This window comes from Pundamilia nyererei, unplaced genomic scaffold (genome assembly GCF_000239375.1).
Source record: "Pundamilia nyererei isolate P.nyererei 1_Seehausen unplaced genomic scaffold, PunNye1.0 scaffold00183, whole genome shotgun sequence".
NCBI classification, from domain to species: Eukaryota; Metazoa; Chordata; class Actinopteri; order Cichliformes; family Cichlidae; genus Pundamilia; species Pundamilia nyererei.
The window spans coordinates 543,391-556,654 of NW_005187584.1; the positions used below are offsets into that span (position 1 = coordinate 543,391).

General features: G+C 45.3%; 1 protein-coding gene and 1 long non-coding RNA gene across 6 annotated transcripts in view; one reads left to right on the forward strand and one right to left on the reverse strand.

Moving 5' to 3' along the window:
* The window catches only part of obscna (obscurin, cytoskeletal calmodulin and titin-interacting RhoGEF a), a 40,078-nt gene that overhangs the window by 15,017 nt on the left and 11,797 nt on the right, over window positions 1-13,264 (forward strand). For 4 of the 5 annotated variants that reach the window (XM_005746775.1, XM_005746774.1, XM_005746776.1 and 1 more), the window contains 27 exons: window positions 470-739; window positions 902-1,180; window positions 1,288-1,545; window positions 1,640-1,906; window positions 2,029-2,295; window positions 2,414-2,680; window positions 2,837-3,103; window positions 3,340-3,606; window positions 3,746-4,012; window positions 4,172-4,438; window positions 4,511-6,673; window positions 6,748-6,820; window positions 6,904-6,992; window positions 7,078-7,187; window positions 7,342-7,542; window positions 7,670-7,752; window positions 7,963-8,136; window positions 8,214-8,373; window positions 8,484-8,585; window positions 8,683-8,847; window positions 8,975-9,133; window positions 9,237-9,414; window positions 9,624-9,737; window positions 10,672-10,839; window positions 12,416-12,518; window positions 12,607-12,736; window positions 12,832-12,937. In XM_005746775.1, the coding sequence (XP_005746832.1) occupies window positions 470-739; window positions 902-1,180; window positions 1,288-1,545; window positions 1,640-1,906; window positions 2,029-2,295; window positions 2,414-2,680; window positions 2,837-3,103; window positions 3,340-3,606; window positions 3,746-4,012; window positions 4,172-4,438; window positions 4,511-6,673; window positions 6,748-6,820; window positions 6,904-6,992; window positions 7,078-7,187; window positions 7,342-7,542; window positions 7,670-7,752; window positions 7,963-8,136; window positions 8,214-8,373; window positions 8,484-8,585; window positions 8,683-8,847; window positions 8,975-9,133; window positions 9,237-9,414; window positions 9,624-9,737; window positions 10,672-10,839; window positions 12,416-12,518; window positions 12,607-12,736; window positions 12,832-12,937 (6,954 nt within the window). The remainder of the gene's footprint in view (window positions 1-469; window positions 740-901; window positions 1,181-1,287; window positions 1,546-1,639; window positions 1,907-2,028; window positions 2,296-2,413; window positions 2,681-2,836; window positions 3,104-3,339; window positions 3,607-3,745; window positions 4,013-4,171; window positions 4,439-4,510; window positions 6,674-6,747; window positions 6,821-6,903; window positions 6,993-7,077; window positions 7,188-7,341; window positions 7,543-7,669; window positions 7,753-7,962; window positions 8,137-8,213; window positions 8,374-8,483; window positions 8,586-8,682; window positions 8,848-8,974; window positions 9,134-9,236; window positions 9,415-9,623; window positions 9,738-10,671; window positions 10,840-12,415; window positions 12,519-12,606; window positions 12,737-12,831; window positions 12,938-13,264) is intronic. The other variant, XM_005746777.1, reaches the window with a different exon arrangement.
* LOC102212469 (uncharacterized) lies at window positions 7,474-10,714 on the reverse strand. Its single transcript, XR_312075.1, has 3 exons — window positions 10,647-10,714; window positions 10,467-10,532; window positions 7,474-7,524 (listed from the first exon to the last, which is right to left on the reverse strand). It is a non-coding gene; the product is annotated as an uncharacterized LOC102212469 (long non-coding RNA).

Here is a 13,264-nt window from a genome sequence, read left to right on the forward strand (position 1 = left end):
GGCCAGCACGGGCGCCAGAACATTCCCGACGTCGGCCACTCCCATGCATTCGAGGGATGACGGTGGGGGTGGCGGCGATGTCGGCCAGGACTGGATCTGAGCCGCCAGACTCGCGATCCTCTGCATGCAGCACTTAACCAGGTCCTCCAGTTCTTCCTGCTGTGTGGCCACCATCTCAGCCGCCATCTGGGTCAGCTCCTTCCCCGGCTGGCCCAGTCGCGGGTCTGCTGTGTCCCCTTCCTGGGGTTCGGCACCACTGTAACAAACCCACAGCAGACCCGGTGCACGTTCATGCTTTCAAGCATCTCTTTATTACAACTCAAGGTTGACGTTCACGACACACACTTTTTTGCGGATGCCGTGCAGGTGCGTCCGCCTTACCTGCACGGCAGCGCAAGCCACGCCCACCACACTGTGATCATCACCTCTTTGTTAAAAAAGTAATCTGAATATCTCTTTCTTCACGCAGCAGCAGCATCGGTGTTCTTTGAAAAGGAACTCGAGAGCCAAACTGTGGTGGAGGGGAAGTCTGTGCTGTTCTCCTGTGAAGTCTCCAGTCCTAATGTGCCCGTAACGTGGAAGAAGGGCAACACCGTGGTGGAAGAAGGAGAACGCTGTATCGTGACAAAGAAAGGCCCCAGTCACACTCTGCAGATCAAGAAATTGCATCTGGAGGATGCTGGGGAGTTCAGCTGCATCACCAGGGGCAAAAAGACCACTGCCAAGTTGATTGTCAGGGGTGGGTGTATATGGCAGTCTAATGTCATTATTTGTTGAAGTATTGGGCTCATTTATTTACATGACACGAAATCCAGAGCTGACCCTTCTGAGTTGAGTGAATGTAAACGTATCAAATTCCCTTTTCTGCTGAAGCTGTATCTAGCTCCTGCTTCCTCCACAGAGCGCGTTCGGATCGTTACAGAGCTTCAAGACAAAACGGTGACAGCGGGAGAGGACGCGGTGTTTGTGTGCGAGCTGAGCCACGCAGACGTGAGCGAGGGCGTCTGGTGGCTTGGGAACAGCCCTCTGCAGAAGAACGAGATGAACCAGATGACGTGTCGCGGCCGACAGCACCGACTGGTCCTCACCATGACAACGCCTGAGGAGACGGGCACGGTTGCTTTTGTGGTCGGGGAGGAGAGGACCTCTGCACGCCTGCTGGTTGTTCCTAAGCCTAAAGGTGAGCATAAGAACACAGTAGAGAGGGTGTATTTAAGTAAAAACTAATAAAATGCTTCAAAGTTATGTACCCCCTGATGATCACTGGGATTTGATATCAAATTCTAGTTTTATTGGAGGAGAAGCCCAAAGACACAGTGGTCATGGAGGGCGAGACGGCTACTTTGAGTTGCACCACCTCTGACCTCACCACCTTGGTTACCTGGAAACGCAACCACGTTCCACTTCGAAATGGTGATAAATACGAGATGCGCAAGGACGGAAAAGTCAACCTGCTGCTCATCCGTGACGTCGACCCCCTGGATACTGGTGTATACTCTTGTGATACAGGAGATATGCAGAGCACTGCCAAACTCGCCGTCACTGGTACTTCAGGGCAATGAGCTAAACAATCTTACGATCAGCACGTACAGTGAGGCGTTCTTCTTAAACTATTCCCATTTCTGTCCTTTTCCCCCAGAGCTTCCTCCGTTCTTCCAGGAGGAGCTTCAGAGTGTGGAAGCTGAAGAAGGAGCTTCAGCCACCCTGTACTGCGAGCTCTCCAAACTTGGAGTTCCAGTTCAGTGGAAGAAAAACAGCTTGCCCCTGAGAGCGAGCAGGAAGTATGAGATGCGACAGGACGGTTGCTTCCTCCAGCTTCACATCAAGGAGCTCAAACTTGAAGACAGTGGCAGCTACTCGTGCCAAGCAGGGGGTGCAGAGACCAGTGCGACTGTGTCTGTGAAAGGTGTGTGAAGTGTTACTGTGTTAGCATCCTTCCAGTTGCAGAAACATAATGCGTGGTGATGGTGTGACATCACTGAAAACCTTTCAAAAGGACTTTCTTCTCCCTTTTAACACATTTTCCAGAACTTCCTCCATTCTTCAAGAAAGAATTAAGAAGTGTGGAGGCTGACGAGGGAGGTACAGCCTCCTTGTACTGCGAGTTGTCCAGACCTGGAGTGTCAGTGCTGTGGAAGAAGAACAGACTGCCTCTGAGAGCCAGCAGGAAGTATGAGATCAGGCAAGAGGGCTGCAGCTTACAGCTTCACATCAAGGAGCTCAAGCCTGAAGACAGTGGCAGCTACATATGCCAAGCAGGAAGTGCAGAAACCAGCGCAAATGTGTCAGTGGAAGGTGTGTGAATGGCTGATTTGCTTGGTTTGTTTTACAGCATTGTTAATATCTGAGTAGAAATCATTTCTGCATTTCTACAGTTTCGTTCATTACTTTCAAGCCATCTTCTTTTTTGCAGAGCTTGCACCATTTTTCCAAAAAGAGCTGCAGAATATGAAGGCAGAGGAGGGAAGTACAGCATCGCTGTGCTGTGAGCTGTCCAAGCCTGGGATATCAGTGCAGTGGAGGAAGAACAAGCTGCCTCTGAGAGCCAGCAGGAAGTACGAGATGAAGCAGGACGGCTGCCTCCTCCAGCTTCATGTAAAAGAGCTCAAACCCGAGGACAGCGGCTGCTACTCGTGTCAAGCAGGGACGGCTGAAACTACTGCAAAAGTGTCCGTGACAGGTATGCAAAACAGAATCCACCATACAAACACACACACACACGTTTCATTCTGTATGTTGCTATCTTACATTAGCTGTTGAAAAGATATTTTATACGACTTTTGTTTATGCCTGAAGTATTGTATGTATCCTGTATGTATGATGACTTTTTCTCCAGAGCGCCCACCTGTTTTCAAACAAGATTTGAAAGATGTGGCTGCCGAGGAAGGAGGCACCGCCTTGCTGCACTGTGAAGTGTCTAAACCTGGATTATCAGTGCAGTGGCAGAAGAACAAGCTGCCTCTGAGAGCCAGCAGGAAGTATGAGATGAAGCAGGACGGCTGCCTGCTCCAGCTCCACATCAAAGAGCTCAAACCCGAGGACAGCGGCTGCTACTCGTGTCGAGCAGGAGCTGCAGAGACAGCTGCAGCTCTGACAGTGAAAGGTGCGTGCAGCGAGAAAAGACTTTTCCCAATCATTTAGTAAAGCTCTGATATTAGTGCTGCCTTCTGTTATTCTATCCTGTCCTATTATTTGTTATTCATAATCTATTAGTTTAGTTTTTTTTAATAAACTCACACACTTGAAATATTTGTAGTTTAAAGAGAAAATATAGTTAGTGATGTATTAGCATGGTTCCTTATACATTATGAATTTTAAATTCCTTGCCTATTTTACCAGAGCTGCCTCCTTTCTTCAAGAGAGAATTACAAAATGTAGAAGCCGAGGAGGAAAGCACAGCCTTGCTGCACTGTGAAGTGTCTAAACCTGGGGTGTCAGTGCAGTGGAAGAAAAACAACACACCATTAAGAGCCAACAGGAAGTATGAGATGAAGCAGGACGGCTGCCTGCTCCAGCTCCACATCAAAGATCTTAAACCTGAGGACGGCGGCAGCTACACCTGTAAAGCTGGAGGTGCAGAAACCAGTGGGACTGTGACAGTAAAGGGTTTGTACACTGGTTTTAAACTCATCCACAGCAGACATTTACACAGTAAAACAATCTATTACATCTTCTTGTACATAGTCCATTGTTCACTATGAGCTAGATATTAAAAACATAGCGTTACCTTCCTTCCTCACCTCAGAGCTCCCTCCATTCTTCAAGCGAGGTTTACATAGCATGGAAGTTGAAGAAGGACGCGTGGCTTCCCTTTCCTGTGAACTGTCTCAACCTGGAGTTATGGTGCAGTGGAAGAAGAACGGGCTACTGGTGAGACCGAATGCAAAGTATGAAATGAAGCAGGAGGGCTGCTTCATGCAGCTGCTGATTAAGGAACTCAAAGTGGAGGACAGCGGCAGCTACACGTGCCAAGCAGGCAAAGCAGAGACCAGCGCAACTGTAACAGTGAAAGGTTTGTGCATGAGTGCATTTCAGCTGCATTCACGGAGTCTTAATATCAGTTTCTGAGCACTTGTGGCACTTTAGCATTATGTAAGCTAAATCGTAGCATTCTGTATTTCTTAGTTGACCCTGTATCAAACTATTTGTTGGGCTGTTCTATCCCACCTAGAGCTCACTCCATTCTTCAACAAAGAATTAGAAAGCATAGAGGCTGAAGCAGGAGGTACAGCTTCCCTGTATTGTGAGCTGTCTAAGCCCAGCGTATCAATACAGTGGAGAAAGAACAAGCTCCCACTGAGGGCCAGCAGGAAGTACGAGATGAAGCAAGACGGCTGCTTCCTGCAGCTGATCATCAATGAGCTCAAACCTGAAGACAGTGGTAACTACTCTTGTCAGGCAGGAAGCATAGAGACCACTGCAATGGTGCAAGTAAAAGGTACGTTGATTTATTGCTGATCGGCGAGGTTACAAGAAGGTAAACACACTCATGTTCATTTCCTTTGTCCAGGACAACAACCGACTCCAGCAGAGGCACAACCTCCAACAATCATGCCGCAGGCAAAAGAAACAACTCCTGCTCAGGAGCCGCAGAGACCAGTGGTCCCAGAGGGTAAACCAGCTCCTCCTGAGCCGAAAAAGAGGGCAAGAAAAGCATCAATTGCAAATTCAGAAAAAGACACGGAGCTTGTTTTTGACCTCAGACCGTCTGCGCTGAAGCATGATGATAAAGTCCAAAAGGACACTCAGCCTGCAAGAGCTGTAGAAAAAGGCACGGATGGTGCACAGAACGCAGCACATGGACAGATTAATAAAGTGAAGGACAGGGAGGTGAACAAGAAAGCTGATAAACCTGTGAGACTACAGGAGACTACAGACTATAGGGTTGACGGGGAGGTCGAGGAGCCAGCTAGGCATTTGGAAAAAGAAACTGATGCTTTACCGGAGATGAAACAAACAAGACGACATACTGAAGAATTAGCTAAAGCTGACCACGAAGAAGTTCAATCAGACAGGGCTTTGGATAAAACATGTTTTGCACAAAGGAAACAAAAAGAAAAGAAACGTGGAACTGAAAACAGCTCCGAACAACTAGAAATACATTTGGCAAAAACAAGTGGAGTTGAGGAGAAGCAGAAACATCCAGCTGCAGAAGTAGGAACGATAAGCCAGGATGACAAGTCTCCTGTGAAACCACTGCAAGGGTTGATTAGCAAAGAATCAATGAAAGATCAAAATATGACATCTTTAGAAAATGAAGGTGAACTAGACAAGACAGAAGGAGAGCCTTTGAAACCACCAACAAGATCTAAAGGAAAACTGACAGATGGAAAGCCACCAATCAAGTATTTACTGAAGGATGGTGAGGAGATCTTTCCTACAATATTAAAGATGACACAGATCGATTCTGAAGAAGACAGCAAACAGAGAGGTCGTCTGAATAAACAAGTGTCCAAAGAGTCAGAGAGAGGAACAAAGCCAGAAAAAGAGCCGACTGAACAACCAGAACGGCCGGTAGAAAAGGAAGATGCGTTTACTCATCCAAAGCCTCCTGTGAGGACAAAAAGCAAAGTAAAAGGTGCAGAAAAACAAGTATCACGGGACACGGAGACGGATCGAGAGGAACAAGAGCCAACAACAGCAGTGGTAAAAGTTCAAGACCAACCTATGAAACAGCTTCTAAAGCCGTTAAAACAGGCCGAAGAGAAACCAGCATGTGAGAGGAACCAGTCAGCAACTGAGGAAACAGAGCAGCCTGCCAACCCTCCATTAAAACAGCCAGTTCAACCCATGAGAAAAGAACCGGAAATGGACCAGGACGTGAGACTGGCAGTGAAGCCAACGAGGAGGGAGGAAGAACAACAAACACAGGTGGCAGAAGACATTCCCCTCCTTTATATTTCTGAAGATGAAACTTTCTCAGAGGCTCTGACTGAGATACCAGCTGCCCACAGGGATGTCCAGCCCCACGAACCCTTTGTTGAGATTGCACTCCAGACGACAGAACCATTGAAGGAGTCTCCGCCGGAGATCGATATCAGCACCGAGGATGAACCACAAATGCAAGAGGCTGCGGTCAAGATCCAGGCTGCCTTCAAAGGCTTCAAGACGCGTAAAGACATGCGACCTGTTTTTAAAGAGGTTTTTAAGAACCAGACAGCAGATCTTCACGGTACGCTCACACTAATGTGTGTTGTCGAGGGAAAGCCCAGCGCAGTACGGTGGCTCAGAAACGGCCAACAAATTTGCAACGACCAGAGATGCAGGATTACGACCACAGATGATGGAGAATGCACACTTGTGATCAAGAACCTGTTAAACAGCGACAGAGGAATTTATACCTGTGAGGCGGTCAATAAGTTTGGTGTGACCTCCTACAATGGAAACATAACAGTGGTGCAAACCCCCCAGCCTGCTCCTGTGGCACAGAAGCCCGTACACCCACCTCTTGCAGCCATTACTCCTTTGCAGCTCGCCCCAACAAAGCCCGCAGCCCCGCCCAAAGACCAGAATGAGAATCTGCCACAGAGTCAAGCGCAGGTGCCCACGTCAGCAGAGGACTATGCAGAAAGCATGAACGTGTCGCTGTGGGAGGCCTACACGCTGACAGAGCATGCGCCTCAGCAGACCCCCCAAGAGAGGAGACGGTCCTCTGTCATGGCTGCCAGCTCCAGTGAGTGACTTAGCTTTAAAAACTTGACTGGGTCACATTGAAGCACTAATGATTCATTACTCTGCCTTCAACAGTGTCGAGTCCCTCCGATTATGACACAGCTCCCGATATGATGGAACCTGTTGAGATGTCCACAATCACACCGAGGTACCAGATAAAACATTTGATTTATTCTATGAATGTCATTTTGTTTGGCTGTAAAGATGCCAAAAATATGAATATTGTCACAGGGAAGAACCAAAACCAACAGAACAAGCAGCTCCGAAGGATGATAACGAAGAGACAACCCAACCTCCGAAGACGCTATTAAAGATCAAAGGTCAGCAAGGTTATTTATTTAATATATTATTTATGCAACTTTCTGAGCAGGTGTACTGAAGCGATCCTCTATTACAAATGTTTAGGGGCCCATGACAGTAAAATGAGGACACCATCTCCAAAACATCGTGCCCACACGCCCTTGGACAGCACCGTCTCTGGATCTGAGTCGGAGGGGGAAGAGGACAGACGAGAGGTGATTTACGTTGATTGGATGCACGTTATCGTCTATTTTTATGTCCTTTTTAAGCATCAGTGGAACAAATCTGATAAAGTCACTGTATGACAAAATAATATTGCACACGTCCCAGCTGAGGCATAAATAATGTATTTGCTGTTTTCTTCCTCAGACGTCTGAAATATATGTGGCTCGAGCTCACTGTAGCCCTAACAGTGGCAGTAAGGAGAGTTTTATTCTGAAGGAGGGCCAGTTTGTAGAGGTGCTGGACTCTGTTCATCCTGACAGATGGCTGGTGAGGACCAAACCCACCAAAACCAACCCTGCTCAGCAGGGATGGCTGTGTCCAGCATACCTGGAGAAGAAGAGAAAGGTGGGATGTAGACATCCGCATGACAAACATGTTGAAAATCTATACTGTTAGTTTATTATTATATCAACAAAGACGTTGAGGATTTAAAAAATGAGCTTTTAATAGTTATGACTGTCATTTTAAACAGGAGACCTTCCCTCAGCTGAGAGCACGTCAAGAGGATCTTGATGGAATTGGATGTACAGGAGAAGAGTACAGGAGAGGCCTGAGGTGTGTCATACTGCCAGATGAGCTTTACTAGTATTGGGATACTGGATGGCTTCTACTGATGATGACTAAACTGTGTCAGAGTAAATACATGCATACATATTTCATGTATGTTCATGCACTTCTACGATACTTTGGTGTTGGTCATCACAGCTGGTCCTGAATAACATCTTGGCTTCTGTGATGAATCCATTTGTTTCCCTGTATCTTTAGTCAGTTGATCCAAGGCCTGATTGACGGAGAGGAGGAGTTTGTGAGAGAGATGAAGATGTTTATATCTCAGCAGCTAAATTTTCTGGACTCCAGCTACCGCATCCCCGTTAACGTCCTCAACCAGAAAGAGCTCATTTTCAGGAACATCAAAGACATCGTGTTGTTACACGAGAGGTGATACACACGTGCTAGATCAAAGGCAAAACGCATCAACGTGTCAAATCACAGTAACAGAACTCGTGTTTTCTCAGGTGTGTCCTTCCTGGGTTGAGGGAGTGTGCCACGGATGATGACGTGGCCATGCATCTGATCAAACACAGAGAAGACTTTGAGAAGTATCTGCACTACATGGTGGGTCAAGCTCAGGCAGAGGCCTGCATCGCTGACAAGGCCATCCAACAGTTTTTCAAGGTATTCACAACTGAATTCAAGTATAAACATTTAATGCTGCTGAAACAAAGCTGTGGAGAGCAGGATTACTACATCAGTCTAATGTGTTGTTGTTTCCTGGCATATTTCAGGAGTTACCAGAAGCTGGTAAGCTGGACGGTGCTGTTATGGATGTCCTTACCTTCCTCCAGCAACCAGTGGAAAGAATTCAAACTTACCAAGCGTTACTAAAGGTCAGCATATAGATTTAATACCATTTAACATTTAAGGCTATTAGGGCTAATCTTCTTTAAAGTGTGTCACATGAAAAGTTCAACTTTTTACCTGCAGGAGTTAATCAAGAATAAAGCTAAGAGTGGCCAGAGCTGCTATCTGCTGGAGGATGCTTTCTCTTTGGTGTCCTGCCTTCCCTGGAGGTCAGACAACCTGCACAAGGTGTCTCTGATTGAGAACTACCCGGCTCCTCTTATTGCCCTGGGCGAGCCCGTGCGTCAGGTGGGCAAAAATGACTTAAATACAGTTTAGATCTGGTTCCAGCATGAAACAAGCAAACCAAAAAAACTGTCGTAACATTCTAGTTGTGCAGAAACGCACAAATGATTTCACGTCTTCTTCTCTTTAGGGATCCTTCACAGTGTTGGAGGAGACTCCAGAAATTAAGACCACCTCTAGAGGGCATCAGAGACAAGTCTTTCTCTTCAGGGAATGCATTGTACTGTGTAAACTGAAAAAAGACACCAGCATGAACCGAGACACCTACACCTTCAAGAACAAAATGAAGGTAAGGTCATTTGTCGTTCTGCGTCGCACCACGCCGTACACTTACTGCTTTTCCAGTTCTTCATGTCGTCCTCCCACTTACTCGTCCTCCTCATTGTCTCCAGCTGAATGATGTGGAAATAAAGGAGACTGTGGGTGGAGACGAAAGGTCTTGGGGCTTGTGGCACGAACACAGAGGCTCCATAAGGAGGTACACGCTGCAGGGCAGCTCCACGCTGCTCAAACTGTCCTGGCTTAAAGACCTGAAGGAGCTACAGCAACGTTCCAGCCTGCCTACTAACAGTAAGTCTGTTAGTCCAGGTACTGAACATCGAACATTTTTATGATAAAACCATAAAACTAAATACTGTTTCATTCATTAACCTAACACGGCAACATTCAGTTCTGAAACGCTGGATTAAAAGTTATCTCAGTGATAAACAGTCAAAGATAAACTGATGGGTCCAGTTACGCTGTGTGCTTGATGTATATTTGTGTGTTTGCATCCACAGGTCCCCCAGTGTTTGACTCACTGCTGTCTGACTGCACATCGAAGATGGGACAAACAATCAAGCTGACCTGCAAAGTGTCAGGATCTCCAAAACCAGAGATCAGCTGGCTCAAAGGTTTGAAAATAGACACATAATAGAAAATTATACTTCACATGGTTGCATCTGTTTGATGTTTTATCAGATCAGATTGTTTGCCCTCATTCGTGTACATATCTTGTTATTTATGTCATCGTGTATCCACATTTTGCATTCAAAGTAACTTTGACTTATATGAAGAACTGACAGTTAAGCCAACTTTTACATACTGTGCTGAACACATTTATCAGACGACCACCTAATGTGAGGCTTACACCTGCCCTGAAGTACCAGCATCATTTTTATGCTTCTGTAATGGTTAATCCAACATTTAATACATTTGTGTTTTCGTGTTTTTATATCGGGTTGTCTTGTAAATTTGTTGCGCACTTCATCAGTGCCAATCCTTTGTCATCTGAACTCGTGTTAGGTATAAAACTGCATTTCACCTTTTCCACTTTAAAAATCAACCCAGTGTCTCCAGAAGTTGATTCTGTTCATCTGGACGCAGCGTTTTGTGGGAGAAACGTTTGGTCACTCATCCAGGTGACTGCTTCAGTCTCAGCTGACTGCAGGTTTCAATCTTATAAAGAGTACATATGATGACTGAAACCAGCCCACTGAAGGAACAATGGGCTGGGAGGTCAGTTCCTTCATCTTAATTATGCAAATTCTCTTCTGAAGAAGTCACCTGGATGATGACGAAACGTTTCTCCCACAAAACGCTGCGTCCAGATGAACAGAATCAACTTTTGGAGATTTACTTACCTGGATGATTGAGATGCATCAAGACAACCCAAAAAGGTCGTTTCACTTTCAGGTATTACTGTGTTCCTAAAAAGAAAAGAAAACGTGTATTTGTGTGACATGTCACGGAGACAGTGTCCAGAATAGCAGACGAGTTTATCACCACATAATTGAGTGTTATGGTCACAGTGATGAACCTACCTGGATCCTGATCCCTTCCTCCTAGATGGCCTTCCTTTGGAGGACGACCCACGTCACATCATCACCGCAGACCGGTCGGGCTCCTGCAGTCTCATCCTGGACAGCCTCACTGCGGAGGACTCCGGAGAGTATGCGTGCTACGCTACCAGCTTCATGGGCAGAGCTGGCACTCTGGCTAAGGTGGTGGTGCAGGGTGAGTTACCAATCCGAGTTTAAGCTATGCTAACACTGGGGCTCGATTGATATGTACGCATGCGTCAGGCGGCACGCAGCCTGTTTCAGCTGCTGATGCTTTTGTCTCCTTACTTTAACTTTTTCTTACTTTTGTCTTTGTCTTTTACTTTGTATGTTAGTGTTTGTTTTGTCTTTTCAAACATGTGGATCGAGAAAGTTTTGGTTCTCCTTGTTGTCAGGGAACTATTTTGTATAATTCCTTAGCGATTGATAAAGTTTTGTGATGCTGAATCTGTGCGTAAATCACGCGACTGTTTCACACACGTATCCATGATTGATCAATATTAGGAACAAATTTAGACATAAAAAAAATAAACAACTTCTTGGTTGCCTCAGGAATTTAAACACAAATCTTTAAAATGAATACTACACCTACTACACCTACTACTGCTTTCACCATTACTTCTACAACTAACAACAACAACAATAATTATTGTTTTTATTATTGCCTTTTGGTTATTATTTACAAAAATGTCCTTTTTTTAAACAGCATAAGCAACAAAATGCACAGAATTGCAACAAAAAGAAAACATGTAAATTAAACAAATTACTAAATGTAGCGATGTGGCCTTTAACCTTTGTAATTTAAACATATTCCCCTATACGTTATTTTATTTTATCATAGCTTAAACATTCTTACCTTTCTTCAGGATGACTTCCATCACGGCAGCGTGATTTCTTGATGCTGAGAATTTGGAGCTTTCTTTTCATTGTAGTGAGTTTTTGTTTTTAGGTTGACACATGGCACCTTGTCCGTGTCTTCCACCTGTTTCTCTTCTTTCTCGTGGTCTGTTGGGCTTTTTCGTATCAACTTTGTGTTTTTTATTTAAGCCGCAGTGATCTCAGGGGAAATCATATTCGTCGCTTTAATTTAATTTATTTTTAAATGTTTCGTCACTCCAGTCGAAACACTTTGAAAAGCTACACCTCTTCCGTCTTACTCCTTGGACCTCAGACAGCATTGTGTAATTTTCTATAGTCTGACCTTATTCCCTGCCTGAGAGGTGCGGGCTTCGTTCTTACACCATAGTCACCTGTTTTGCCATTTCACATCTGTGCTTCTTTCTGCAGAGAAATGGAGCGGGGCAGTATGCTGATTGCATGCTGATTGCACAACGCTGCTGTGTCTGAATGATTTTGATTTACTAACATGCAACAACATACACCGTTATGCACGTTTCATAAATCCAACTTTAAATTTGCCTACAAAGGGTAAGGGTAAGAACATTTCCCCTGAGAGCTCCGGAGTTACTAGAATAGAATAGAATAGAATAGAATAGAATAATCCTTTAATTGTCCCACAAGGGGAAATTTGGTTGTAACAGCAGCCAGAAAGACACATATACAAACAAACAGGACACAGGACAGAAACATACACAGTTTTTTTCTTACTTATTTACATCAAGGACAGTGGTTACTATAAACAGAGTACTGTACAGTTATTAAATAAAATAAAATTACAAATAAGAGGCAAACCCTGCTGCTTTTGGTTGTTTCTAGGCTAAACCTGATCTTTTCATGCTTCTTTTCTCCAGCTCCACCCAGATTCGTGAGTCGACTGGAAAGTGCTTGTCTCATTGAAGGAGAGGACATCCAGTTCTCCTGCTCCACATTCACCACTCCGTTACCGAGAATTAGGTATCGCAGCGCAGAGCTGACCGCTGTAGTCGCTTTACGATTTTGCAACTATTGTGTTTCTGAATGCAGCGCTGCTTGCTCTTGACAGGTGGTTGAAGGATGGCAAAGAGTTGACTGACCAGCAGAAATACTTGATTATGAATGATGCACGGAGCGGGATCCTGTCTCTGACCGTCGTCAGGGCAACTGAAGCAGATATTGGGCAGTACGAGTGTGAGGTATAAAACATCGTCCATGTGTGAACACAGCTGGTGTCACTAATGTCAGAGCTCTGCCTTTGAGATTATGTATGAAAATGTTTTATTTTGTTCAGCTTTGGAATGAACTTGGTGGCGTCAAGTGCAAGGCAGGTTTATGCCCCGCCTATGTCCCCCCGACTGACCGCGAGAATGACCAATCACAGGACTTACCTCCTAAAGGTATGACAGTCACAGCCAATGACGTTAACATCCTCCACCTAGGATGGGAACCCATAAGAGCCTTTTTAAGTGGGTGGGGGTCACACTGTCACTAGTTCAGCTGTGTTGGAGAAAGGGTGAAGCACATGCCATTGTCCAGTCACCCTGTTCTTACATCACACCATGTGACATCTCTTCCCTTCACTACAAACAGTTTGGATCAGTTTCACCTTTCCACCCTTCATTCATTTGATCAAGTTTACACCATTTTCAGACTTTACTCACGTTTTCCTTTCCCCGTTTCACACACACTCACATCATGAATAGTTCCAACCACCCTACCAGCTG